Source organism: Oncorhynchus clarkii, chromosome 2 (genome assembly GCF_045791955.1).
Source record: "Oncorhynchus clarkii lewisi isolate Uvic-CL-2024 chromosome 2, UVic_Ocla_1.0, whole genome shotgun sequence".
In the NCBI taxonomy this organism is placed as follows: domain Eukaryota; kingdom Metazoa; phylum Chordata; class Actinopteri; order Salmoniformes; family Salmonidae; genus Oncorhynchus; species Oncorhynchus clarkii.
The window spans coordinates 36,246,570-36,273,612 of record NC_092148.1 but is presented as its reverse complement, the minus strand read 5'-3'; the positions used below and the strand labels follow the sequence as shown (position 1 = coordinate 36,273,612).

The 27,043-nt window shown below is 43.9% G+C and overlaps 2 protein-coding genes across 2 annotated transcripts; one reads left to right on the top strand and one right to left on the bottom strand.

Annotated features, from left to right (window-relative positions):
• Positions 1 to 324: 324 nt before the first annotated feature.
• LOC139367320 (alpha-N-acetylgalactosaminidase-like) lies at positions 325 to 4,917 on the bottom strand. Its single transcript, XM_071105537.1, has 9 exons — positions 4,787 to 4,917; positions 4,205 to 4,361; positions 3,662 to 3,802; positions 3,154 to 3,365; positions 2,862 to 2,956; positions 2,073 to 2,234; positions 1,466 to 1,663; positions 1,084 to 1,224; positions 325 to 897 (listed from the first exon to the last, which is right to left on the bottom strand). Exons 2-9 carry the CDS (start codon positions 4,357 to 4,359, stop codon positions 673 to 675), a joined length of 1,329 nt encoding a protein of 442 aa, XP_070961638.1. The 5' UTR covers positions 4,360 to 4,361; positions 4,787 to 4,917; the 3' UTR covers positions 325 to 672.
• Positions 4,918 to 11,643: 6,726 nt separating this feature from the next.
• On the top strand, positions 11,644 to 14,162 carry LOC139377318 (uncharacterized). The gene is made up of 2 exons (XM_071120339.1): positions 11,644 to 11,842; positions 12,649 to 14,162. The coding sequence occupies exons 1-2, from the start codon at positions 11,824 to 11,826 to the stop codon at positions 14,160 to 14,162; spliced, it is 1,533 nt and encodes a 510-aa protein (XP_070976440.1). The 5' UTR covers positions 11,644 to 11,823.
• The last annotated feature ends 12,881 nt before the right edge of the window (positions 14,163 to 27,043 follow it).

Below are 27,043 nucleotides of genomic sequence, written 5' to 3'. Positions count from 1 at the left end.
GATATAGCCATGCTGGTGTTTCAAGGGTGAAGGAAACCCACTAATGGTTGTTGTGGACATCTGTCTACACTGCCACTCAGTGGTGGAAAGGGGGAATGACTGCTATGGGCACACTTCCTCTTTTGATCCAAACCATATGCACTATTGCATGACTGAAAGTGCAAACATTGAAGTCTTAAATGGTATGTTTTGTTCATATTCTTAATCTATGCAGTCTCAATTCTGCACCTTATTGCACCACTTTTTTATTATTATATATTTTTTTAAACATAGGCAAGATGTGAACCGCTCCTTCCTGTTAGAATAAAGTCACACAACAAAATACAAAATCTACTTTTTATAAATGTTCAAACATTACACATGGTTTAATCTCTCGTGGGCAGACACACATAACATAAAATGTTGCAGACAGAGACGGTGATGAAGCTGCCGACCTGTTTCCGCCACTGGTTCTAGTATCTTTTCTCTTTCGGCTACCCCAAGACCTTAACCAAGTAGCTGGCGCACGATTTAAGTTCTGGGTTACCAAGATTACATATGGGTTAAAACACAACAGCGCAAAAAAAAATATCAATATTCTTCCTGATTCAAATATCTTTGATTGGATCTGGATTTATGGAGGACTTCTTAAAACAACAGATTCGCCCTCCTGCTTGCTTACTTCAAGTCCCCTCAGAGCAGACTAGGAGGCACAACCCTCGGCTTGTGGAAGCGGAGCGAGGAGGACATCCTGTATTTCTGTCGGATGTAGGGGTATCTACCATCATCCTGCGGATGCTCGTAGTGCATTTTGGGATAGACGTACCACATGACGACTCCTGAGGGGTTGATGGAGACGGTGAACTCTGTGGTGGCAGACAGTCCACTCAATGTTTTCCCAGTGAATACGTCATAAGCCTGAAAGATATAGAAGAGTACAAATGAAGAGGTACAATACTGTGTCACTTACAAAAACACAGCTCAAACTTCCACTTCCCTCAACAGGAATAAACACAGTCATCATACGCTGGAGGAAATAGAGTCATCATGCGCTACAAAGTGGTTGGAGAGAACTAGGAATGGAACCAGGAAAGAGGAGCACACCTCGTAGCTGCCTGCTGTGTAGTTTAACTTGGTCAGGGAGGTGTGGTAGCGATAGGGCATGTCCTGGCGACGGCTGAGGAACACCAGAGCACTGGCTGACTGGGAGAGGGGCCGCCAGTACACTTCAATCTGACTCCTCTCCTGAAAAAAAGAGAGTGACATACAGACAAAGAAAAGGAGAGTAAACAGTGAATTTGGTGCAGAGACCGTGGTCTAGCAGTAATGCTCCCTGTCAGTCACATACTCCACTCCCAATTGGAGACCAGGGTTCAATCCACTTCCTACTGTTCTCCTACTTGCCTGTCTCCCAACTGTCTGAATGAAGTGAATTTCATACTGCCGGAATCATAAACTAATGTGTAATTTTGTCATTGAGGGTCACCTGTAGCAAGCGTCTTCCCTGGACGCCCATCGGGTCCTGGTTGATGGCGATGGCGGCACCGTTCTGCAGGATGGCCCTGGCCTCACTGCTTAGGGTTCGAAGGTTGTTAGACATAATGAGAGGTGCAGCCATGATCGCCCAAAGAGCCATCTGAGAGCGTGATTGGTCCACACTGAGGCCAAAGTTTCCTATGATCAGCTGGGAGAGAAAAATGATAAATATGTAAGGTTAATGACTTGTAAAACAATACTGATGGTGGAACAAATAACATATTAAATAAATAAAACAATGTGAGCGAGAGTGACTCCTAGTCCCTTCCAAATGCAGGAACAAGGTGAATATTGACAAGAGAGGTGGACAGGGTAAGAGTGACACGTAGCAATACCACGACACTCAGCAAGTAATGTATACAGGCTTCAATAAATGTAAGATACAGACCAAAGTAAATGTGAAATAGGGTGAAAACCTTACCAATTCAATTCTGAGGAGAGTATACAGTATACAGTATTAGACATGAACAGAGAGGAGAGCACAGAAAGAAGGACAGAGGGATTGGTGTAAGTAAGGGACAGACAATGGTCGGACATAGGAAAGATAGCAGACAGACCATGTCAGGATCGTTCCAGCGTCCAGGGCCGGCTTCAGGCTGCAGTATCTCCTGGTTGTCAAAGAACCAGTCTGTAATGTCTTGTACACTGTCCCACGAGTCCTGAATGTCATCATAGTTACGCCACAGGTTACAGATTTCCCCCAGCAGAGTGTAATTCACCTGAAGAAAAAAATAGATATGGACTGTATGAGTGTTTGTGAGCAATACAAATGTATTTACATACACCTTGATTAGTTTCCAAAAGGGTACAAATGTTATAAAGATATTAGATTTGATACTGTTGCCTGCCTGTCTTTGGAAGACATCCTGATTCTTCAGGGGAAAAAAAACAATCATCAAACACCTCTGATCAAGAATGATCTGAGTGATGGATCAAACGTGAAGGAGCAACAGTTTCTCATTTAACTACAGCAGTGCTGTCGCGGAATACCTGTAACTATGCAAAAGTAGCTCATGCGAGAAAAAACCCCGAATATAATCAGTGAAAATATGACAATGAATGAAGCATTATTCAAAGAGAAGGGTCATCCATTACCTTTTCCTCCAAGCCATAATTGTTATTGTAAAACTAAAAATCTTTGCAACACATTCACTAACCCTTATTTTTGTTTTGATCTCCTTCTGTATTTTATTATTTTCATGACAGCACAGTAGGAACCAAAGGCTAGGGAGACAGAGAGGAAGAGGACAGACAATCCACCGAGCCAGGGCTCAAACCCGTCGCCAGGGGGCATGCGTGGTCCCTTATTTCTGTTATTGTGTCACCGGTAGCATAATGAAACATACACTGGGAGGGAGTCCACCCCGATAGGCTGGCCAACTACAGGAGTAGCCAATTGAACGGCCTGTTGCATTCAAAGCCTTGGACATGAGAGGGTAACCTGTATGACAGAAGAACATAGTACGCGTCAATAGAAATCCACACTATCCCCCTCTGAGTCTATTTCCCTCTACCCTCTCTTGCACCCATCTCTTTAAATACTACCATGCCAGTCTACCCAAAGGACCACCAATGGTGATACACTCTATATAGTAACTCCCAATGTACAGTTACAGTTCCCCCTCAAGATTCATTCACCCTTCTGTTGCTCCTCTTCATTGGAGTAACAGCCATCCAACTTCAGGAAGTCCACACCCCAACTAGCGAACGTCTGGGCATCAGTATCAATCTTGTCCAGCGTGGTGCCAGGGTACCCTCCACAGGTGTGTGTGCCCAGGTCCCCATAGATGCCCAGCTTCAGGCCGCGGTCATGGAGGTACCTCGCCAGCTTGGCAATGCCCCCAGGGAACCTGGGGTTAGAGAGATGGCAGTGAAGTCTTGGGTCTCATACCTAATATTGTCCTTTTATAATGTTGTAGTAGATAAGACCTTAAACTCAAGTCAATATACTTTATTAACCCATGCTAAGGTATTCATTACAAGCAGCACAGTTATAGTACACCAGATTTACAGTCTTTAATTAAGGTTGAATGGGAAGAAGAGGAACTGCAAAGATGGAGAGGGTAAGGAAGAGGTAGAAGGCCAGGAAATAAGGAAGAAAGTCAAAGATGCAGAGAGTTAGGAGAAGGGTGAGAGAGAGGCTAACCTTTGTGGGTCGGGCTGCAGCCGTCCATCTTTATCCCGGAGCATGGAGGACCAACAGTCATCTATCATGACATGATCATATCCCATCTCTTTCCACCCATCCTCAGCCAGTCTGTCTGCCATGTCTCTGAAGAGATTCTCACTGTAGGGAGATATTAATTTATTCATATTCATGCCATTATATTATTTGATGTAAAATGTCCAGCATCCTATTAATATCAGTCACTATGAGAAGAAAATGAATCTACAAGTAACCCAGGCCTATATACACCTAAATAGTCTCGTCTACCAATCTGTCGAGTTATACTCTATTGGCCAGTTTATCGGACACAGATTAAGCCTAGTTATAGACAAAAAATGATGTTCAAAAGAGATTCTCGATAGAAAGTGCTTATTAGTCCAAGACTAATCTTAATCTGTATACAGGGAAGCTACCTGATATGCGGTTGCAATTAGCCTGGGGATGAGGTTAATAGCTCTACAATAGGAGTGACTGCAGAGTCAGTCTGTAAAACTGCACATAAATATGTCTACCATTATGTACCTGATGCAGTTCTTGGGATCATTCTCACAGTCGATATTACAGCGAAAACGCTCCCAGGACATCCATCCCATGGGTGGGGTCCTCATCAAACCATTGTCCAAAGCAGAGGTAGCTGAGGTTAATGCCAGGAGGGAAATCACTGGCAACAGCTTCATCTCTGAGGAGAAATAGTGATATGCAAAGCAACTGTAAGGTTTATCCTAGATGTTTATATTTAGGTCGCAGAACAAACTCTGCAAAACAAACAACAAATTGTATTGCCCAGCAAAGATAAACTGAAAGCACCACCCAGATTTGATGCACGGATCATATTTGTGGTGTCTACAATACTGATCTTGGTGTCTATAATACTGATCTTGGTTAACTGGGAAAGTGAAAAAACTGTTTAGCCAGAAAGCACTTTGCCCTGAGTCTGCACATGGGTTGTTTATTACATACCATAATAACAGATTATGAAGCCTGCAAGAGTCTGGTCAATCAAGAACCAGATCACCAACAATAGAAGCAGTAAAAGGAAATAAGTCCTTTTTCAATAATGTTGTATTACAAATGATATTACAAAACTAAATTGGGGTACTATACCTGCTCAACGTTTCACTTTTGCAGTCAGTAAACCCACTTTATTGGTGCAAATTCCTCACTGTCGCTACTTTCTTTCTATTTTCTCTTGCTGGTCTCTATTTCCTGTACGCAGAGTCTTGGTCATGTGACTTATCTCTGTCACATGGTAACCTGAGGTGGTGGGATTGCTGGCTACTAGTTTAGCAGCACACAGCAATTGAACTAAGAATGCTGCTTCACACATTTTTTGCAGGATCATGACTGAAACATGAGTGATTCTAATCACACCATATAATTCAATGGGCTTTATTGGCATGGGAAACACATTTTTACATTTCCAAAGCAAGTGAAATACAGTAGATAAAGCAAAAGTGAAATAAATAAAATACTAACAGTAAACATTACACTCACAAAAGTATCAGAAGAACAGAGACATTTCAAATGTCATAGTATGGCTATGCACAGTTATAACGATGTGCAAATAGTTACAGTACAAAAGGGAAAATAAATAAACATAATGTAAATATGGGTTGTATTTACAATGGTGTTCTTTCTTCACTGGTTGCCCTTTTCTTTTGGCAACAGGTTACACATCTTGCTGCTGTGATGGCAAACTGTGGTATTTCACCCAATACGTTTGGGAGTTTATCAACATTGGATTTGTTTTCAAATTCTTTGTGGGTCTTCGTAATCTGAGGGAAATATGAGTCTCTAATATGGTCATACATTTGGCAGGAGGTTTGGAAGTGCAGCTTAGTTTCCACCTCATTTTGTGTGCAAATAGCCTGTCTTCTCTTGAGAGCCTTGTCTGCGTACTGTGGCCTTTCTCAATCGCGAGGCTATGCTCACTGAGCATGTACATAGTCAAAGCTTTCCTTCATTTTGGGCCAGTCACAGTGGTCAGGTATTCCTCCACTGTGTACTCTCTATTTAGGGCCAAATAGCATTCCAGTTTGCGCTGTCTTTTTGTAAATTCCTTCCAATTTGTCAAGTATGTATATTTTTGTTTTCTCATGATTTGGTTGGGTCTAAATGTGTTTCTGTTGCTGTCCAGGGGCTCTGTGAGGTCTGTTTGTGTTTGTGAACAGAGCTCCAGGACCAGCTTTCTTAGGGGATTCTTCTCTAAGTTAATCTCTCTGTAGGTCATGGCTTTGTTATTAAAGGTTTGGGAATCACTTCATTTTAGGTGGCTGTAGTATTTAACAGCTCTTTTCTGGATTTGGATCATTAGCGGGTATTGACATAATTCTGCTCTGTGTGCATTATTTGGTGTTTTACGTTGTACAGGGAGGATGTTTTTGCAGATTTCTGCATGCAGTCTCAATTTGGTGTTTGTGAATTCTTGGTTGGTGAGTGGACCCTTGACTTCACAACCATAAAGGGCAATGGGTTCTATAACTGATTCAAGATCATTGGGGCGGCAGGGTAGCCTAGTGGTTAGAGTGTTGGACTAGTAACCGGAAAGTTAACCCACTGTTCCTAGGCCGTCATTGAAAATAAGAATTTGATCTTAACTGACTTGCCTAGTTAAATAAAGGTAAAATTAAAAAAAATTATGGGGATCTCTCTAATGTGAAAACAAAGTGGCGGGTCATTTTTGACCCTTAAGATAACACGAGGGTTAAGCTTTCTGCCAATATCAGATATGTCTATGTCCTGGGAAATGTTCTTATTACTTACAACCTCATGCTAATCGCATTAGCCTATGTTAGCTCAACCGTCCCGTGGACGGGACACCGATCCCGAAGAAGTTGATTATTACTGAAATAGATAGGCCTAAATGGGCTGTCAACTGAGCCAGAAATTCCCCCCCAAAATGCCTCTAAAAAGAGCATTGGAATTATCTTTAGCATAAACGTAGCGTATCTAAATAATTAGCCTAAATGTAATAGTGCAGCCTAGGTTGTGTATTGGCTACAGCCTCATGTCCACACCGATGCTGACATGAGGGAGGCAACAGAAAATATAGCCAAACAGACTTTTAATTACATAAATATCGGCTAAACGCCAGTTATGTTTGAAAGCTATAATGTAGGATAATTAACATTAAATCACTATGAATGACCTATAGGTTCTAGAGTAGACCCAACCTGGCATATAAAACAAAATACCATTGGGATGGTGATGAAAAAGTTTAGTCTTGAGCCCTGCTAACATTGGCCATAAAGCGGTGAGGACAGACAGGAACCGAGTTGATAATACAATTCTCTTCATCAGTTTACTAAGAACAGGCAGCAAACTGATTGGGCAGCTTTTAGACAGTGGAATTAGTTTAGCTTCCTTCCACAACTGTGGACAAACACACTCCTTTTGGCTTTGGTTAAAGATACAGCAAATAGGGGGAGGGGGCAATACAGTCCGCTACCATTCTCAATAGTTTCCCATCAAGGTTGTCTATTCCTGGTGGCTGATTGTTATTAATGATCACAATAGCCTACCACCTCTCCCACATGGACTTGACCAAAATCAAAACAGCAATCCTTCCCTTTCATTATGAGGGTTCACTTTTCAATGTTGTCATTTCACTTGAGTTTTTCTACTTTACTATTGAAAGTCATTGAAATAATTGGCAAAATCAGAAGGTTTTGTTATAAATGAAGCATCAACTTCAATGAACATTGGAGCTTAAATTGGGTTTTCTGCCCTTGATATCATTTAAGGTACTCCAAAGTATTTTTCCATTTGTTTATGTCATTTATCTTGGCTTACAAATACCCCCAGTGCTGCATCTGGATTCCCTTCCTCATACACATTAGACCAACATTAATGATTTACATCTTCAACAAATACATTTTGTAAAATCTCTTATAAATTACTTTAGGCCCACCCTTTGGCTTTTCTTGTTATTGCCACAATGTTATGGTCACTACAGCCAATGGGAACTGGTCCAAATACTGACTTAACACTTGACAGCCTATAGTAGCACCCCAAAACAAAAGGCTTTAGATGAGGCAGGTGAACTTGCAACCACAACACTTCAACAGAAGGTCCTCTAAGCTTTACAGGAATATGTATCTTAACATATACAGCAAGACCTCCCCATAAGAATTATTGTCTTTCCTGTATATGTTATGTCCTTGTATTGCTTCTGCTATATAAAATGAATTATCTAAGAAAGTTTCAGAGATGGCCATTGTGTGAATGTTATCCAATGTTAGCAAGTTATTGATTTCATGAACCTTATTTCTAAAGCTACATATATTAATATGGATTATTCTTAGCCCTTAGGTAGCTTGCCAAAAAAACAAAACATTGTTGAGCTTATAGAGTCAGTCAATCAGGGACTTGCGTCAGTTGGTGTGTGTGATGTGCTGAAGCTACTGACCCAGAAGTTTGGCTGTCACTCCTCCCAGGCATTTGAGAGGGAAGGTGGACAATGAGGTAGCAGTTGTAAGCAATGTCCTCATGATCTCTGGCAACTTTCATAGCTGGGATAAGTTCTTTCTGCACATCTGCATTGAGGAAGATGGTTCCTCTCACATTCTTGCATCTCTCCAGAACAACCATCTTGTCCTTGAACCTGACAACTAGTGGCCTGGGTCTGTCACCTGGGCTGGTTACAGGTTTTCCAGACCTGTGGAGAGTCTGGTAACAGTGTTATTCCCCCTGGATTGTCCCTCTAGACAAGTCTGTAATAATGATTCACAGACGGTGCTGATGTCATCTTGCTGCAAGTCTCTTTCAGGACATGCACCTCGTCCTGGGAGAACTCTGAACTGTTCTTAGGTCTTGGACCTATCTGATCAGATCATCCATTATTTTGTTAGTTGAGCCCAGCAGTATTTGGACAAAGATAAGTACGATCCCAGGTCAACACACAGACAATGTTTAATAAGAGTTTAGATTCGCTTTACTTGAGGCCTCAGGGTTTTACAAAAATTCAGCACACAAACGGCCCACACAAACACTCAGTCCTATAATTAAATCCTGGCTGCTGCTAAGGTAGAACAAAAATGGGCACCGCCACCGTGCATTGCCCATCCATTGGGTGTCCACCTGTATATATATATTTTTAGGGGGTAGATTGCCCGTCACATTACTCCGTCATTGATACATGCTGCCTCGCCACTGGCACAAAGACCAGAGCAGGGGTGAGGGGCCAGCATTCTCTCTGTAGCACTTAATCTTCATTCACTCAGTTCAGGAAAGACCGTCTGGGCTTTGTGCATCGTAACACTCTTCATTCGGCTCTGTCCTCCATCACCCCTCTAGGTGACAGCATGGCTCTGTTGCGGTCGTCTAGCGGTGGCATGGCAGCAGCAGCCTCGGTAATAATGATTGTTCTCAACATCAGAAGAAGGGCTGAAGTGAGCTGGGAGCACCTTTTTGTACAGGGAACATGGCTCGTTGAGGGCATTAGGCTCAGGTGTGTAAATTAGGGGTGTGCCGATCCCCATGGAGACCAGCCAAATGGGAGAACACTATAATTAGGAGACACACAAAACCAAGGAAAGCACAGGCTAAAATAATGCATGCCAATAAAGATAGTAGATGTAGAATAAAGATCCCTGCAAACTCAAAATAAATAAACACAAAATGGTCCGGTCTCCAGTTAGGGGGAAACAAGGGCGAGCAACACGTGACAGCTATTTTCCTGTTGCTGTAACAATTGCTTGTAGACATATTTTTGTTGATTTAAAACATCACTCACCTGTGATAGCGAAGCACTGTCCCCTCCATTACTCCAACCTTCTTTAACTTTGGGCGGCATGATGGTAGTAACGTAGACTAACACTGGTACTCCACGCAATTCCAGCCAGCACAGCTCGCAGGGCCGATAGAAACAGCAACAAACAGCAGGGATTCAAACAGCCACAAGTCTGGGACTATCCACGGTAGCGGGCTGTGTTCAAACTGTCAAGGAAACATGGCTAGCTTGATAGCTAGCAGCTAGGCTAGCTGCTTCGCCAAGCATCAGCTCTTCAGACTTTATGGTATGGCAGTGTCCTGGGAAAGATAATCGTTTTTTTCAAGGAAAAACCTTTTCAGAAACATTCAAAACAGCAAACTGAGCTCTCTCTTGTTCCGCGTTCAGCATGCGTTGCACTCTGATGAAGTCTGCACTGTCTCCTCACTGTCTAGCCAACAGGTTGTTAGTAGCTGTCTGTATCTTCTTACAGACTGCCACAGATGGGTAAGGCTTAATTTGCTTTTCTTACTAATTTTCATTCAGGTATGAAACAAATGTGAGAGTGAGAGAGGCTTTAGCCACATATTGCTGATACTTATGTTGCTTCTATCAATACAGAGGTAATATCACATCGGGCTGAGCACAGGCCTAGGTACTTATGCTCTGATCATGGCAGCAGCGAAAGCCATGAAGACTGTGGAAGTGATGATTGCATGTCAATTTTCGGGACTGGTTACACTGTTGGGCTTCCTAGTACTTAGATGGTCTTTTTATCCATCTCATGTGGCATTATCTTTGGAGCTGGAGCTATGTTACTGGTCACGAGAACAAGAGTCGGATGAGCTGTAGAGATGGGTTTAACTGGTCTGGTAAATTGCAATGGGGATCCAGAATAGGGGGAGCAGTACTAGAATCTACTTTGATGACAGTGGGACCAAAAGGGCTTTGTGTCATGGGACTGATTCTCAGCTTCTCCTTCCTTCCCTTGAGACGGCAAATAAAGAGGCCAACGACAACTACTCAGATTGGACTGTTGCTGTTATTCATGGCTGTGACATTCATGACTATGCATATAGGAGTTTGGCTGGCAGTGGCACTGCTGGGGGTATCCTGCCTTCCATTCCTTTAGCAGGCATTTTTCTGTTACCTACAGCTGGTCATCTGACCTTTTTGGCAGAGATTATCTTGGGGAAACCAAGTACAGTTGCAGGGAATTGAGCCCTGTGTGGACAGTTGACGGTTTGGCAGGATTCCTGTTCGGACTGAGTGCTAAGGAAGGCAGTCACCCTCAGTTTTAAACATCAATGACACATGGGTTCATACTGCAGTGATGCTAGTTGGGGCAGTTGGCTCTGTTCTGGGGGCAGTTTCAGTTACCTCCATGGAGGCAGACAGCTGGCTGGGTGAGTATATCTCTTATGATGGTTGTGGTGCTCAACAACATATAGGTGGATATGTCACTGGTCGGCCATGAAGGAGACTCATCCCTTGAGAGCGATAGGTTTGCTGATGGGCATGGCTTGGGCATCGGGGGTGTCTCTAGAAGCAGTTGTTATGGTCGTAGGGAAACAACATTCATAGATGGGACTTGGGCTGGCAGTTTTTGGGTCAATGATTGCCACCATTTTGGGAGACCTAACAGTGACATTGAGCAAAGTAATTACAGCTCTGGTGCGAACGCTAGCCTTTCCAATACTAGAGTTTGCTTGGATGAGGAGAACATAGTCAGCTGCCTTGGCTTTAGTGGCATTCGGGGCTATGGTGCTGGGAGCAGCAGAACTACTAACAACTGAACTGGGGTCAGCTGGGTGGACTGGAAATATACTGTTTACAACCATCCATATTGCATGTCACTGGATGTCACTCTGATCATGGTCCCTGAAAAACTATTTCTGAGTCTAATTGGTCAAAATGTACTCATACAATGACAAATATTTTGTCATTTGAGCTGCCTTCTTTTATTCAAACCCATTTAGACAACTGCAAGGGCACTTGAACTCTATTACACTTACGAAAGAAAGCCATTGATGAATAAAGATGAATACATTACTACTATATCTTTATCTTATTTTACCTTCACACACCAGTAGGGTGTGGATGAATGACAGGACAGGGACAGGGAGGAGTCATGGCAGATGCCAAATAAAGGAAGAACATCGATGCTCATGTGAGTGTTGATAGTCATTTGATGTAGTAGAGATCCTGGAGATTAGTATGAACAGAATGATGGGAGAATTCGTGGAACAGTTAGTGGGTATATCCTGTTCCAGTCAGTCTCTCAGATAGGGAGCAGAGGAGTACTTCACCTGTATCACACACAGACAGAGCTAGAGTCTCACCTGAGGCAAAGGGCTGGTGGAGAGGCTGCACTGTAATCGCTGGAAGAAGAGGGAACTCATCTACTGTACGCCGAGCTTCCTGTATCATCATGGTTCCATCAACGCTGAGTAAGTCGCCTGCATTTTACTGAACCTTTAATTTCATATAATGGGGGTGGTGGTGAAGGATTTCCCTATGCTGTATAAGGTAGTGTGCAACAACCTTTTCACATGAGGCAAATAGTTTGATAGGTGGTTTTGAGTTGACATGTTTGCCATTAAGTACTGCACCTCGCAATATGTAAATTATTCTATTTATCAATGAGATGGAAACTCTTGTTTTGTCTTGACATACATGTGCAGACAGCACACTGTGAATAATGTTGACCATGCACTTATTTTGTGACATCTTATAGCAAACAAGTATTGGAGAACAACTTTGCTGCTTCAGAGAGAAGTCATTGGGACATATACAGTATATTCAGTAAAGTGCTTGAACATTAGCTAAATCCTAGTATTGTAAGTGTTGGAACCATGTGAGCAATGTGAACAATGTATACAGTACATATCATGGCACCATGCATGGCAGCTCTGCTGGTTAAACCCGATCAGCAAGTCTGTTGACAGTCACTTGCTACAGGCACTTCACGGTTGAAGTGACAAATGGTGGTTTCATTCAGTTGCATGGTACAATACAAATACATAGGCCTACAGTATAAATACTGTAAGTACAATAGAATAATATGATTCATGTACTCAAATTGCCAACCACTTAACAATTAAACATCAGGGATGATTGGATCTCTTTACTTACTTTTTCATCAATATTTACTTATTACACATCTTCAGGCAATATATAGAAACTATATCACAAAACTGTTATACCACATCCAGTGTTTTTGTCAGTGACCCTCCCTTTTCCTGCTTTGTTTCAGAGGCCAGGAGCCCCATGTTGGAAGCAGTTCTGGGCTTTGTCCTGGGAGTGGTGGGAGGCTGTGTGCTGGGGGCCACTGAGGAGCCAGTGAATGAGGCTATGTCAGTGATGACCTCAGGGGCCCTGCTTAAGCATGTGTCTGACGGCGTCCAGACTGTGGGGCCCTTGGGGCTGGGTACCCTCCTGGGAGCAACGGCACTAACCACAGTCATGACTTCAATGGTGGCTGGGGTCATATTCGCAGCGGCTATGGCTTCCGTATTGCTGGGTGCCAGGAGCAGTGGTGGTGGAGCATCCCAGGCAGAATCTGTGGTTGTGTGGATCGCAGTTGGACTGGCTGGCGCTTTCGGGACCACAGCCAGTGGAGCAACACTTGGAGTCATCATTGAGGCAGTCGTGGTGGGCTCAGGGATGGTGGGACTTCTCTGGGCACTGAGCATATTCACCCTGCTCAAACCTGCTTTGCACTTCCTTCTCAAGTTCATATGGAGACAAGGAGAGTCCTGTGTCCGCCTGGGACAGAGCTCTCTGGAGGCCAGGGAGAGAGAGCTGAGAGAGATGGAGGCGAGGGAGGTGAAGAAGAGAGACAGAGTGACAGTGGAGATTGAGCAGAGGATTGTCACATTGGACAAGGAAGGACAGAGGACAGAGGGCCTGGAGCATAGAGCAAAGTGGGAGGCACAGCGCAGAGAGAGAAATGAGATGGAGAGAAAGAGGAGAGAATGGATGGAGGAGGTAAATGAGCAAAAGACCATTCAAGAGCAGATCAACAAAGTGGTGGTGAAATACGTGGATTTCCTGGCATTTTCAGGGATACCCATGACTATGACCGCCATGGTCACAGCAGGATTTGGGGTGTTTGGATTCGGGGACTACCGGTTTGTGTTTGTGGTCCTTTTAGCTTTGGTCCTGTTCATGTCCTTCATTTTCATGAAATCATCAAATTTTAACTTCTGGATGTTCGCAGGGTGCATGGGAATGTTTGCCACGTTTGCCATAGCAGTGCTCACTGTGCACGCACGTCAGGAAGTGGTGTCGGAATCTATCAAAATGCACAGGGTTGGTCAGGATATATCAAGAGCGAACATTAGCACCCAGATGAACCACAGATCTTCTCTAGAGGCCTTGGGCGCAGGATTCTTTGTGTCAAAGCTATGTCAGCTAGGCTTAGGGGCCACCATAGGAGGCCCTTTGGGCAGGGGGGAAGATAAGGGGAAGGTTATAGTAGGATCAGCTGGGTTGGCAGTGGTCATTCTGATAGTAGTGAGTGTCTCTTCCCCTGTAGTGCTGGGAGCGGGAGGGACCTCAGGGGCACTGTTAGGGGTGGTAGGGGCAGCAGGGGTGTCTGTTGGGGCCACCGCATCAGTGGCAGTGGGGTGGTCCACATGGGCAGGTACGATAGGGACTACAGCAGGGATGGTTTTAGGAGCGTTGGGGATGGGTAAGTGGCACTTTGTCAACATTGGATTGCAGATGCCGGTGGCTTATATATTTTCTATGGCCAATCTTTTTTGATAGAGCATCCAACAGGAGAATGAGATATGATTTTGTGGCTTTGTGGTATGTGTTGCAATCATGAGCAATGCAGTATAACATGTTTCATGCCAGCACTCCCACTTGTCTCGATAAGCTAATCAAACAACCAATCAAAAAGTCATGCTCAGGCATTTTTCTATATTTTTATGAAATGCATATTGTCACTCAAAACTTATACCATTTCATTTCATCATAGATTGTAATGATTCATTAATGTGTTAACGTTTTAATTGACTGTAAGTGAAAATAGAGAAATGCCTCTTAATAAATGTCATTTTCAGATGAAAAAGTAATTACACTTCTCAAATAGCCTACTGAAGTGAAACATTGTTAGTTGTAGTCTAAGTAATCAAATGCACTTATAGCTACAGTAACAGAACCATTCTATTGAGAAGCAGAAGGGAAAACACCAGCTGTATGTCTATACTTCACGAAAGTACAGAGATAAACTCCTCCATCACACACTGGTTCCTCAGATGGGTTCCCTCTGGCTCAATGCTGGACCTGGCAGAGACGTACTTCTCTCCAGACTCCCAGGTAGAGTGGGGTAAAGTAACAGTGCTGCTTGTACTGTAAGTCCTATCAGGAATAAGTATAGACTGGCTGTCCTGTTGTTCTCCGGAGACACCCTTCCCATCCATTGTCCAACTCACAGTGACCTGATCAGGGTAGAAGTTGTTGATCAGACACAGCAGCGTGGCCTGACCACGAGTTCTGGTCAGGTCCTTACCAGTTGGGACACTGACCTGAGCGGCGGCTGTGGCATGACCTGTGGAAAATATATTAATGAATAAATGGAAATGCAAAGCATCAGCATCTGGTAATATACTACATTATGGTAATTAAACAAATATTTAAAACAATTCTCTTCGAATAAAAAAGGTTAGATATTATACAACCTGAAAATCAAACTAGCAAGTGTTTAATCCTTAATAGTCGATTAATGTACATAATAAAAAATCCCCATCAAAAATCTGTTTAATCTAGAGATATGTTTTTGCTTGGGCTGCATCTCAATCCACCGCATCCGCCTATGTTGACCTTCCTCATCTGCAGTGGAAAGTGTCAGAGCTACAGTACAGCGCTGTTTGTCAGACCAGGAGACCTCCCGAAAATCAGTCTTCTCATGGAAACATTTGTAGCATCCGAACGCTTTAACCACTCGTTGGAATGGGGAGACTCCCACAAACACGATGGTGTTCTCCATTTTGCTCTGTCGACCCCCACTAGTGTCACAGAACTCGTCTGAAAGTAACCCGGGACCGGATAAAAGAAAGAGTTAAATATGTGTCCAAATACAGTATATATACCTGTATATATATTTCCTGAGCTTTCTTATATCTTCTAGATATAGGACAGACACTTCAAAACCTTATTCCTTATTATTTATTTTTTGTTTTGCCATTATTCTATGCATTTCTATGAGCTATAGTAGTAAAGGCCAAATTCTAAATTTGATAAGACATTTAAAATATTTGATACCTACAGGAGTCCTAAAATTCAATATCAAATAGCTAAATGATCCATGGTATGACCATCTAAAAACAATTCCATATGTTACCTTAGTAGAACCCCCCCCCACCCCCTCCCCCCTTAGTATTTTCATAGCCTCCAGCATAATCAGATTGAAATATGTATAAATGCAGATAGACAATATGAATATATCTATTCTTGATTTACATAATAAAATATATTTTGTACATTTGTAAAATACAATATAATTAACAAAAATATTGGTAACACTTTATTATAATAACTATCATGAATAAACGTGTAAACATTTATAAGCATTCTAAGCCTTCCATTCCATAATAATTTAGAACATTTATCATCATTTTTAAAGCATTTATAAGCATTTATGAAGGCTTCATGAAATGTTCTAATACGATAGGATGAAATGATGATTTATGAAATTGATTAAATAAAGAAAATCATTAAACAGCGTACACAACTGCAGTGTTTTGATGGATCCATTCCAATTCAGCAGCATAGAGGCCAATGTCAAAATGAAAATGTCTCTGAAAGAATAATACACTCTTGTTTTTAATTCAAATAGTTGTTTGTTACAGTAAAATATCTGTTCACAATTACACCATGAAGGTTCCACGTACAATAATAACAGAAATGTCTATAAACAATATAGTCTATTTATTAGAAACATTGTAGAATTATTTGCAACTTACTCTTAACGTTCAGTTTGGTCGTTTGCCCAAACATGTACCACAGTGATTTAAACATGAGATTGCTCAAAAACCTCTCATCCACTAAACTCACTGGTCCGTGAATGGCACAAGTTGACAGAATGTCAAAACAAATATCAATCACTACCTTATCATACAAATTATCCATCATTTAATGTAACTATTCAATTGTTTATCGTCATTTTTGTTAAACTCTTTTCAGAGAGAGATTATATTTCTATTGATTTGTTATAAACTATGAACAATCTTACAGTGGGAGTTTAAGATTTGCTTTCAAATAGTTTTACCAAACTCAATAACATTACAATTTCAAACATGAATCCTTACCTTACTGATCAACCCAGCGGATGTATCTTTGTGTACACAAAAAGCTCAATACAGATGAAAGATTTAGCACCAGGAATCATCCCATACTGAACATGTCATCACAGTGATTCCTAGCCTGGTCCCATTTCTCAATTCAATATCCATCAATGTACAATAAAACCATGACTGCCTTTATTCCAGGATCAGCTGTATCGTGTCCCAGGTAACTCGGGACTTTATAGCTCCTGCATAAGGAGTCTGAGAGGTTGTCCATGTACAGTAGATATGTCATTATTGATGGAAACAAAATATCCAGAAACAACGTGTTTTCAATAAGGAAATGTAGATCCCAAATGTCCATATGAGCTCTAGCACATACGAGAGAGGCTATTTTGACCGAATGTAGAGTCTAGTGTTGACCGAGGTTACAAGCATGGAACAGTTTTTCACTGAAGCTAAACTGTGCACTGGAGCTTGGCAACATTCTCATATGAGAACGGTGATCTGAGGTTTTTGTACTGCCGTATTTCACTGTGTGGATGGAAATGTTTCACTGTGTTGACAGTAATACTGAGCTTCGTCCTCTGCTTGTACTCCACTGATAGTGAAGGTGGTGAGAGCTCCAGTATAGGAGCCACTGAACCGACCGGGTGTACACAAATACCTCTGGTTACCATCATAAAAATCATTTTGGGTGCCTGTCCAGGTTTAAACTGGTGCACCTCCATATCATTGCCAATGTCTTGTGAGGCTCTGCAGAGAATCTGTACTGTCTCCAGGCTGGACAGAGAGGACCGGAGGGGACTGGTCCACTGTGATGATGCCCCATGAACCTAGACACACAACAAGAAAAACAGTGCTGAAAATCTTTGAAGTGTAACAAAGACAAAACACATAATGCTGTTTAGAAAAGAACATGAACTCATCAAATTAATCACTGCTTTATTGGAAGAGAAACATATCAACTATATTAGTAGGTTTAAAGGGACAATCAGCAGTTGCTACATCCATTTTTGGACTTCTAAATAAACAAACATGTACCCATTGATTCTTGAAGAATATAATTTATAGACGGCCGCGAACGGGAGACCCATGGAGCAGCGCACAGTTGGCCCAGCGTCGTCCGGGTTAGGGGAGGGTTTGGCCGACAGGGAAGTTCTTGTCCCATTGCGCACTAGCGACTCCTGTGGCGGGCCGGTTGCAATCCACACTGACACAGTCGCCAGGTGTACGGTGTTTCCTGCGACACATTGGTGCGACTGGCTTCCGGGTTAAGCGGGCATTGTGTCAAGAAGCATTGCGGCTTGGCTGGGTTGTGTTTCGGAGGACGCACGGCTCTGTCCCTTCACCTCTCCCGAGTCCATACGGGAGTTGCAGCGATGGGACAAGACTGTAACTACCAATTGGATACTATGAAATTTGGGCGAAAAAAAACAGTGTAAATAAATAAATAAATATATATATATATATATATATATATATGTAAGCTTGTTTTACTCCAATGTTTGTAAACAAAGAAAATGGAAACAAACACTATATAGCCTCAGAACATGGTTAAAAATAGTGCTGTCTATGAATTTCAGAATGGTTACATCTTTCCAGCCCCATCCTCAGCTTATTACAGAGCCAGGGGTGGGGCAACCGCTTTACTATTGTTTCTACTTCTGATTGCCGCTTTAAGTTTTGTAACTTGTATATTTACTTTTTGTCCATAGGGCTAAAAGGAAGAGGAGCTGAAATGTTGACATCATGGTGATCACTGCTCAAATAACACTGTTGGGCGAGTCTGAAGTAGTTTATTCTGTTATTGAAGACCTATAGAATAGATACTTTATTGTCCATTGGTTACAGTGGAAATTTGTCTCCTGCCTTTCCCATACCCACAGATATACACTTGTAGAAAAAGGGTTCCAAAAGGGTTCTTCGGCTGTCCCCATAGGATAACACTTTTTGGTTCTAGGTAGAACCCTTTTGGGTTCCATGTAGAACCCTCTGTGTAAAGGGTTTTACATGGAACCCAAAAGGGTTCTACCAGGAACTAAAACGTGTTCTTTAAAGGGTTCTCCTATGGGGACAGCCGAAGAACCTTTTTAGGTTCTAGATAGCAATTTTTTTTCCTAAGAGTGTACACACACATGTTGAGAGGCACAGGATGAGCTGTAAATCAAATCAAATCAAATCAAATTTTATTTGTCACATACACATGGTTAGCAGATGTTAATGCGAGTGTAGCGAAATGCTTGTGCTTCTAGTTCCGACAATGCAGTAATAACAAGTAATCTAACTAACAATTCCAAAACTACTGTCTTGTACACAGTGTAAGGGGATAAAGAATATGTACATAAGGATATATGAATGAGTGATGGTACAGAGCAGCATAGGCAAGATACAGTAGATGGTATCGGGTACAGTATGTACAAATGAGATGAGTATGTAAACAAAGTGGCATAGTATAGTATAAAGTGGCTAGTGATACATGTATTACATAAGGATACCGTCGATGATATAGAGTACAGTATATACGTATGCGTATGAGATGAATAATGTAGGGTAAGTAACATTTATATAAGGTAGCATTGTTTAAAGTGGCTAGTGATATATTTACATCATTTCCCATCAATTCCCATTATTAAAGTGGCTGGAGTTGAGTCAGTGTCAGTGTGTTGGCAGCAGCCACTCAGTGTTAGTGGTGGCTGTTTAACAGTCTGATGGCCTTGAGATAGAAGCTGTTTTTCAGTCTCTCGGTCCCAGCTTTGATGCACCTGTACTGACCTCGCCTTCTGGATGATAGCGGGGTGAACAGGCAGTGGCTCGGGTGGTTGATGTCCTTGATGATCTTTATGGCCTTCCTGTGACATCGGGTGGTGTAGGTGTCCTGGAGGGCAGGTAGTTTGCCCCCGGTGATGCGTTGTGCAGACCTCACTACCCTCTGGAGAGCCTTACGGTTGAGGGCGGTGCAGTTGCCATACCAGGCGGTGATACAGCCCGCCAGGATGCTCTCGATTGTGCATCTGTAGAAGTTTGTGAGTGCTTTTGGTGACAAGCCGAATTTCTTCAGCCTCCTGAGGTTGAAGAGGCGCTGCTGCGCCTTCTTCACGATGCTGTCTGTGTGAGTGGACCAATTCAGTTTGTCTGTGATGTGTATGCCGAGGAACTTAAAACTTGCTACCCTCTCCACTACTGTTCCATCGATGTGGATAGGGGGGTGTTCCCTCTGCTGTTTCCTGAAGTCCACAATCATCTCCTTAGTTTTGTTGACGTTGAGTGTGAGGTTGTTTTCCTGACACCACACTCCGAGGGCCCTCACCTCCTCCCTGTAGGCCGTCTCATCGTTGTTGGTAATCAAGCCTACCACTGTTGTGTCGTCCGCAAACTTGATGATTGAGTTGGAGGCGTGCGTGGCCACGCAGTCGTATGTGAACAGGGAGTACAGGAGAGGGCTCAGAACGCAACCTTGTGGGGCCCCAGTGTTGAGGATCAGCGGGGAGGAGATGTTGTTGCCTACCCTCACCACCTGGGGGCGGCCCGTCAGGAAGTCCAGTACCCAGTTGCACAGGGCGGGGTCGAGACCCAGGGTCTCGAGCTTGATGACGAGCTTGGAGGGTACTATGGTGTTGAATGCCGAGCTGTAGTCGATGAACAGCATTCTCACATAGGTATTCCTCTTGTCCAGATGGGTTAGGGCAGTGTGCAGTGTGGTTGAGATTGCATCGTCTGTGGACCTATTTGGGCGGTAAGCAAATTGGAGTGGGTCTAGGGTGTCAGGTAGGGTGGAGGTGATATGGTCCTTGACTAGTCTCTCAAAGCACTTCATGATGACGGATGTGAGTGCTACGGGGCGGTAGTCATTTAGCTCAGTTACCTTAGCTTTCTTGGGAACAGGAACAATGGTGGCCCTCTTGAAGCATGTGGGAACAGCAGACTGGTATAGGGATTGATTGAATATGTCCGTAAACACACCGGCCAGCTGGTCTGCGCATGCTCTGAGGGCGCGGCTGGGGATGCCATCTGGGCCTGCAGCCTTGCGAGGGTTAACACGTTTAAATGTCTTACTCACCTCGGCTGCAGTGAAGGAGAGACCGCATGTTTTCGTTGCAGGCCGTGTCAGTGGCACTGTATTGTCCTCAAAGCGGGCAAAAAAGTTATTTAGTCTGCCTGGGAGCAAGACATCCTGGTCCGTGACTGGGCTGGGTTTCTTCCTGTAGTCCGTGATTGACTGTAGACCCTGCCACATGCCTCTTGTGTCTGAGCCGTTGAATTGAGATTCTACTTTGTCTCTGTACTGGCGCTTAGCTTGTTTGATAGCCTTGCGGCTGTAGTGCAGTGCCCCTCGACGAAGAGCAATTGTGGGGGGTTGAGTGCCTTGTCCAAGTGCACAAGGGCAGGAGATGGTACATGGGATTAAGAGACCAGCAGCCTTCCAGCTGCCAGTTCAGTTCCATTCCCATGTTTGTGTTGCCTTGACTGGCTAATACCACCCTACTGCCAGTTATTTATGATTGTGATTATGCTAACAGTACAGCTACAGCTATGATGGAAAGAGGTCATTGAACCCTGACAGTTCTCGGATGCTTGGCCGGGCACTCTCACAAACTCACTGATGTGAGAGAAGCTAACAGAGTTTTTTTGTACGGCCATATTTCACTGTGTGAATGGAAGCTGTTCACTTTGTTGGCAGTATTACTCAGCTTCATCCTCAACCTGGACCTCTGTGATAGTGAAGGTGATGAGAGCTTCATTCAATAAGCCACTGAACCGACTAGGTGTGTAAGGATACTTCTGGTTACTTTCATGAATGAGGCCTCTGGGTGCCTGCACAGGTTTGAACTGGTAAAGCGTCATATCATTACCAATGTCTTGTGAGGCTCTACAGAGAATTCCCACAGTGGAACTGGAGGGGACTGGTGCACTGTGATTATGTCCCATGAACCTGCAATCAGGACAAGGAGGATACAGAGACACATTAGGACAATTAGGACACATGGTATAAAGGAGACGGACCCACTGGTTTCCCTCTAGGTTACAAATAGCTGGTAGTCCCATCCACCAAACTACCAGGTGTGAAACAGGGAAGAGACTCAGGTGGTATGCTAATTTGGTATAGAGCAAACCTAACCCACTTTTAAATTAGTCCAAACAGGAACTTTTTTTTTTACTTCCGGCTCGAAATTAATAAGGAAATTATCTCAACAGAGAAAAATGTCCTCATGTGTGCTACCTATATCCCCCCAATAGAATCCCCATACTTTAACACTGACAACGTCATCCTAGAGGGGGCAATCAACAATTTCCAGGCGCAGTGAGATGTACTAGTCTGTGGTGACCTAAATGCCAGAACTGGACAAGAACCTGACACTCTCAGCACTCTCAGTATTCCATCCCAAATATGTCCCCCATAGACACAACTATTAAAAAAAACGGGTCACAACTAAATAAAATAAAAACGGGTCACAACTCCAGCAGCTCTGTCACATTCTGGGTCTGTACATAGTCAATAGTAGGCTTCAAGGAGTCTCCTATGGTAGGTACATCTACAGCTCATGGAAGTAGTACTGTAGATTACTTCATCACTAACCTCAACCCAGAGTCTCTCAGAGCATTCACAGTCAGCCCACTGAAACCCCCATCGCAGCAAAATCACAGTCTAATTGAACAGAGCAATCCTCTATAATGAGGCATCAAAGCAAAAGGAACTGCACAATATTAATGCTATAGATGGAAGGAAAGTAGTGTAGAAACCCACCAAAAAACTATTAGGCAAGAACAAAATCAATCCCTTTTAGAAAACTTCCTGGACAAAACATTTCACTGTAATAAAGGTAAAGGTTTTAACCTGGCTGTAGAACGTTTAAACAGTATATTTAACATTTCAGCTTTCCAATCACATCAAAAAAAGGTCAAGGTAACCTAAGAAAATTAAAAACAATGACAAATGGTTTGATAAAAATGCAAAAACCTAAGAAAGAAATTAAGAAACCTATTCAACCAAAAACATAGAGACCCAGAAAAACGGAGTCTACGCCTTCACTATGGTGAATCACTAAAACACCACAAAAATACACTACAGAAAAATCAGGAACAGCACGTAAGAAACCTTCCGCACAGACGTTTTTTTAAGCCTGTTTTCTCCACTACAACGCCTGATTCCTGCCCTGGACCATTATTCCTGATCATCACAGCTAGCTAGCTGCCACCGAGTGACCCACCCCCTAGCTCTGAGCCAGGCCTACCTCCCGGACTACTCAGTGATCACACGGCTACACAGCTGATGCCTCCCGAACTCTACCCCAACACGGCTAGAATCTACTACTCCCCCGAATCCTTGCCATAAGCTCTGGACCTTTGCATCGGATCATCGCTGCTAGTTAGCTGCTACTGAGTGGCTATAGTGGCTAACGACCCTGCCCCGAAGCTAGCACCAGTTAGCCGCAAGCCAGGCGCATCTCCCGGCTAGCAAACTAAATTACTACAACTACAATACCCCTTTCGCCATCTGGCCTGTACCCTTTGTCGACACGGCGGCCCGCCGTACCACCCCGACTGTTCTGCAGACGGAACTCCATCCGCTGTGCCATTGCCGGACGTCGGAGCAGACGCTTCTACTAACCCCATTTGTTAATGATTAGTTATTGGAGAAATGAGACCAAGATGAGACTCTGGACAAGGCGGATACGGTATATTAAAGGCCGTTTATTCAAGCGTAATGATATCTGGCAAAACGTGCTGCACGGCTCCCATTCGTCCAGCTCTTAGGGAGCTTTCGGAAGAAGAGACCTAAAACATATTTGTGCAGTTCATTTATACATTGAAATGACGTAGGTAGATTCTGGTAGTCCTGGCTCCTGGTAGGTTGCTTGTAGGTGATAGACAGTCCTCTCCAGCCTGGTGTCAGTATCCCATTGGTTCTCGACAGAGTTCTTTGTCTTTGGAGCCCATCCCAAAGGGTTTTGAGTGTGTGCGTGTATTTATGGGTTTTCAGTGTGTATATTATCTTAGTCAGCCACCCGTGTGGGGGTTTCCAGTGTAGTTAGTATATAGAGAAACAGAGAGAGGGGGAAGGTATAACACAGAGTACAAGCCAAAATTGCATAGTTAAGCCCAGGCAGACAACAGTCAGTGAATGCGTCATTACATGTTTTAATATGTTATTACAAATCCCCCTCTTCACTTCTATTAGACGTGACAAAAACTAAAAGTAAGAAAAATAGAACAGGAAAATTGTAGTCCCCCTCTTCACGTCTCCAAAGAGACGTGAAAACTACTCATATGTGCATGTTTCAAACTCCACCAGAGGATCCTCCTGTTGTAGGAGGGGGAACATCAGTGCAGGGTCATTATTTGGTGCAATAGCAGAAGTAATAACTCGAGAAAGCAGGGAGCGGGCACATGGGATGCAACAACAGCCACAGAGGGTTAATATTGCAACAAACACAGAGATAGAGACCAGAATAGAAGAGACCAGGACCTTATATTTACCAAATGCATCCATCCAGGAGTCCCACGTGCTGGTATCAACCCCAGAGTGGGATTTCATTTTACCATTCAGGGTACGCAGTCCTTCTAACGCAACAGTGAGACTGCCATCAGAGGCTGTGTTATTGGGGATAAATGTGCAACATTGCTCCCCAAACATAAAACATATCCCACCCTTCTCAGCCAGCAACATGTCAACGGCAATGCGATTTTGAAAAGCCATAAGGGAGGTAGCCGTCAGTTGACCATGTACGGCCTCAAAACCTTGTTGAGTCCAGTTTCCTAATTTTTGGACATTGAAATGTATATAGTTAATGCGGTCAACATTTTTATTCACAGTGCACCACCAGCAGAGAGATGATTCAAAACCTGCGGAGACCTGGTCCACCAGCTTGTACTCATCAGGGACCCCCCTAGGAACACCTATAGCATCAATATACGTGGGATCCCCAACAGTCAGGGCTGCTTCCCGCTTGGTTCTGGTAGGCAGAAACTGTGGGTCCACAGCCTGTATCCGGGTCACCAAATCACCCACACCTATAGGGTAAACAGCGATAGGCAGCAGAAGTGTTACAAGCGCACAAGTACCCGTAGCCTTATTGGGAGGTCTGTCAAAAAAGCCGAGGTCCCCCACACCACCACCAGATGTCAGCCCTGATCACTGGCTTAAAACCACCAACTACTACGATAGTATTTGTACACCAACCATCAGGGAGCAAACCTAACTGTAGTATACCCCCTGTCATGTTAATACAGGAGAATTTGGCCCAGGCAACATCAGAGGAAAATACTGGTGCCCTGACCGTAGCGGAGACAACAGGGTAAACTGCATCCCACAAGGAGCAATTACCAGTCGGATTGTCTTTGTCCATAAGGGGCATTAAACATCCGATCTCGACAGTGGCCGGGACAATGCGGAGCAATGGTCTGGCACCCATGCAAACTACGCAACTAGTGGGGGTTGTATTGGCTGCTTGTTCGGTCAATAATAACCAATTGTTAGACAAACCTGAGACACCTGTAGCAACCCGAATGTTCTCATCCGGGGTAGGGGTAGTGACCACTAAAACAGCAGAACCCCACCCATCCCTGTGCTGGGGTAGGGTATGTGGCTTTGCCATATCGTCACGCACCGTCACAGAAGTAGGCTGTGGTTGTGGCGTAACGCAGATATATAGTGTGAAATGGACTTCAGTCCTGCTGGTATCTACATATGGGGCCAACGTAAAAACCTGACAACCCATAGTGGTCCCAGGTCGTACAATCAGCTTTAGTTGAAAACCAGTGCGTGAAAATGTAAGCCGTTTGCGCCAGGCAAGAACAACCCGTCCCTTGGAATAGCTGGACCAGTCATACCCTGTTTCCGCCACCAGGTTTTTCCAAGACCACTCACCATATCCCCCTTTGGTTATATACCAGTTAAAACTGGAATAGGTCCAGGCAGGTAGCCCCAAACTATTTTGCGCATGACCCAAAAGGCCCCAAGGCAGGTAAACGGTGGTAGTGGCATTGAAAGGCAAACACAAGGTGGTGCTCTTCAACTCCTGGGGGGTGCACTTAGTGACCCCCACCTCACGCCTAGAAACGGTATGGTCTTGTGGTAGATAAGAGGGAAAAGAGAGAGCGTTAGTTTCACCTGGCAGAGTAGAATTCAGTGTGTGAATCTGTAGTGGGTGCATCTGTTGGTCTATAAGCCATGTGAGTGTGCATACAGTGACTCCTCCTATGAGAAGAAAAATAACAAACAGGGGTCCGGAGATCCCCAACCGTTCCCAAGGAGTACGGTGTGACTTAGTCAGTGAATATGTGGCTGTACCTCCCATTTTCCCTGACTAAGGAGGTACAAGATTTGGGGCCGAATGTAGACCACTTAGGTCGGTTCTGACTTCCGTCAGTGTGCGGGAAAGGGTTGGAGCTGGTGTACAATGTGTGAGGTGGTGCCAAGGTGCGCCCAATTTACCTTTGACCTGGACTGAGTGTGAAGTAACCTCCTTCACTTCGTACGGACCAGTCCACCTGGGTTCCAGCCACTTTCTCTTGTGGACCTTTACCCTTACCCAGTCTCCAACTTTTACCTTCAGTGGTGGCGTGTCCCCCGGCAGCTCCCCCTCCTGGACCTTGTGAACCTGGGTAGAGAGTGCTGTAGAGAGAACCGTCAGTTTTTTCACATAATTACACATTACAATTTATTGCACATCAAGGGCGGGCATATGACCTCCCTCCCTTGGTGGGCCAGGCATGGAGATGGGTGGGTGCCTGACCCTGGTGAGGCTCTCATGGCCATCAACGCCAGGGGCAGGGCTTGACCCATTTCAACTTCGACCCGGCACATACGTTTGACTTGCGCGTTCCATGAGACCTTGGGATTGTGGCCTATAACTGATTTCGCATCCTCCCCCGCCGCTGGAATTGCCTCTACCCATTTGGAAAACCTATCCACCATCACTAATAGGTATTGTTTCCCATTAACCACATTATTCGTCCCCATGTCAGTGTAATCTATGCTAATATCCTGAAATCATGTCTTAGGTACTGGGTATGAGCCCATTGGTGTTCGATATGGTTTCTTTGGGTTGTGTCTGTTACAAACATTGCATTCATCACAAAATAAATCATCGTCATAAAATAAGTCAGTCGTATTTTTTATGTGAGGGTGCCACCAGATGTGCGAGGCCTTTTGGAGGGTCTTTAGTTTGCCTTTGTGTGTGGGGCCATGTGCTTCTCATAAAAGTTCTGGGTCCATCAGTGTGGACTGCTTCGTGGGCATAGGCTGAGTCTCTATAGATATTCACAGTCTTTCCTTTTCCTCTGATGAGGGCCTGCGTCAATCCAATGATTTCAGCTAATTGGGCCGATGCTGGTTGAGGGATGATGGCTGAT

Excerpts from the sequence above, each read along its gene's own strand:
- LOC139367320 (XM_071105537.1), bottom strand. The coding sequence starts at position 4,359 with ATGAAGCTGTTGCCAGTGATTTCCCTCCTGGCATTAACCTCAGCTACC. Across the intron at positions 3,366-3,661 it reads CTGCAGCCCGACCCACAAAG|GTTCCCTGGGGGCATTGCCA; the intron begins GTTAGCCTCTCT and ends CTCTAACCCCAG. Across the intron at positions 2,235-2,861 it reads GGGGTGGACTCCCTCCCAGT|GTGAATTACACTCTGCTGGG; the intron begins GTATGTTTCATT and ends TTTTTTCTTCAG.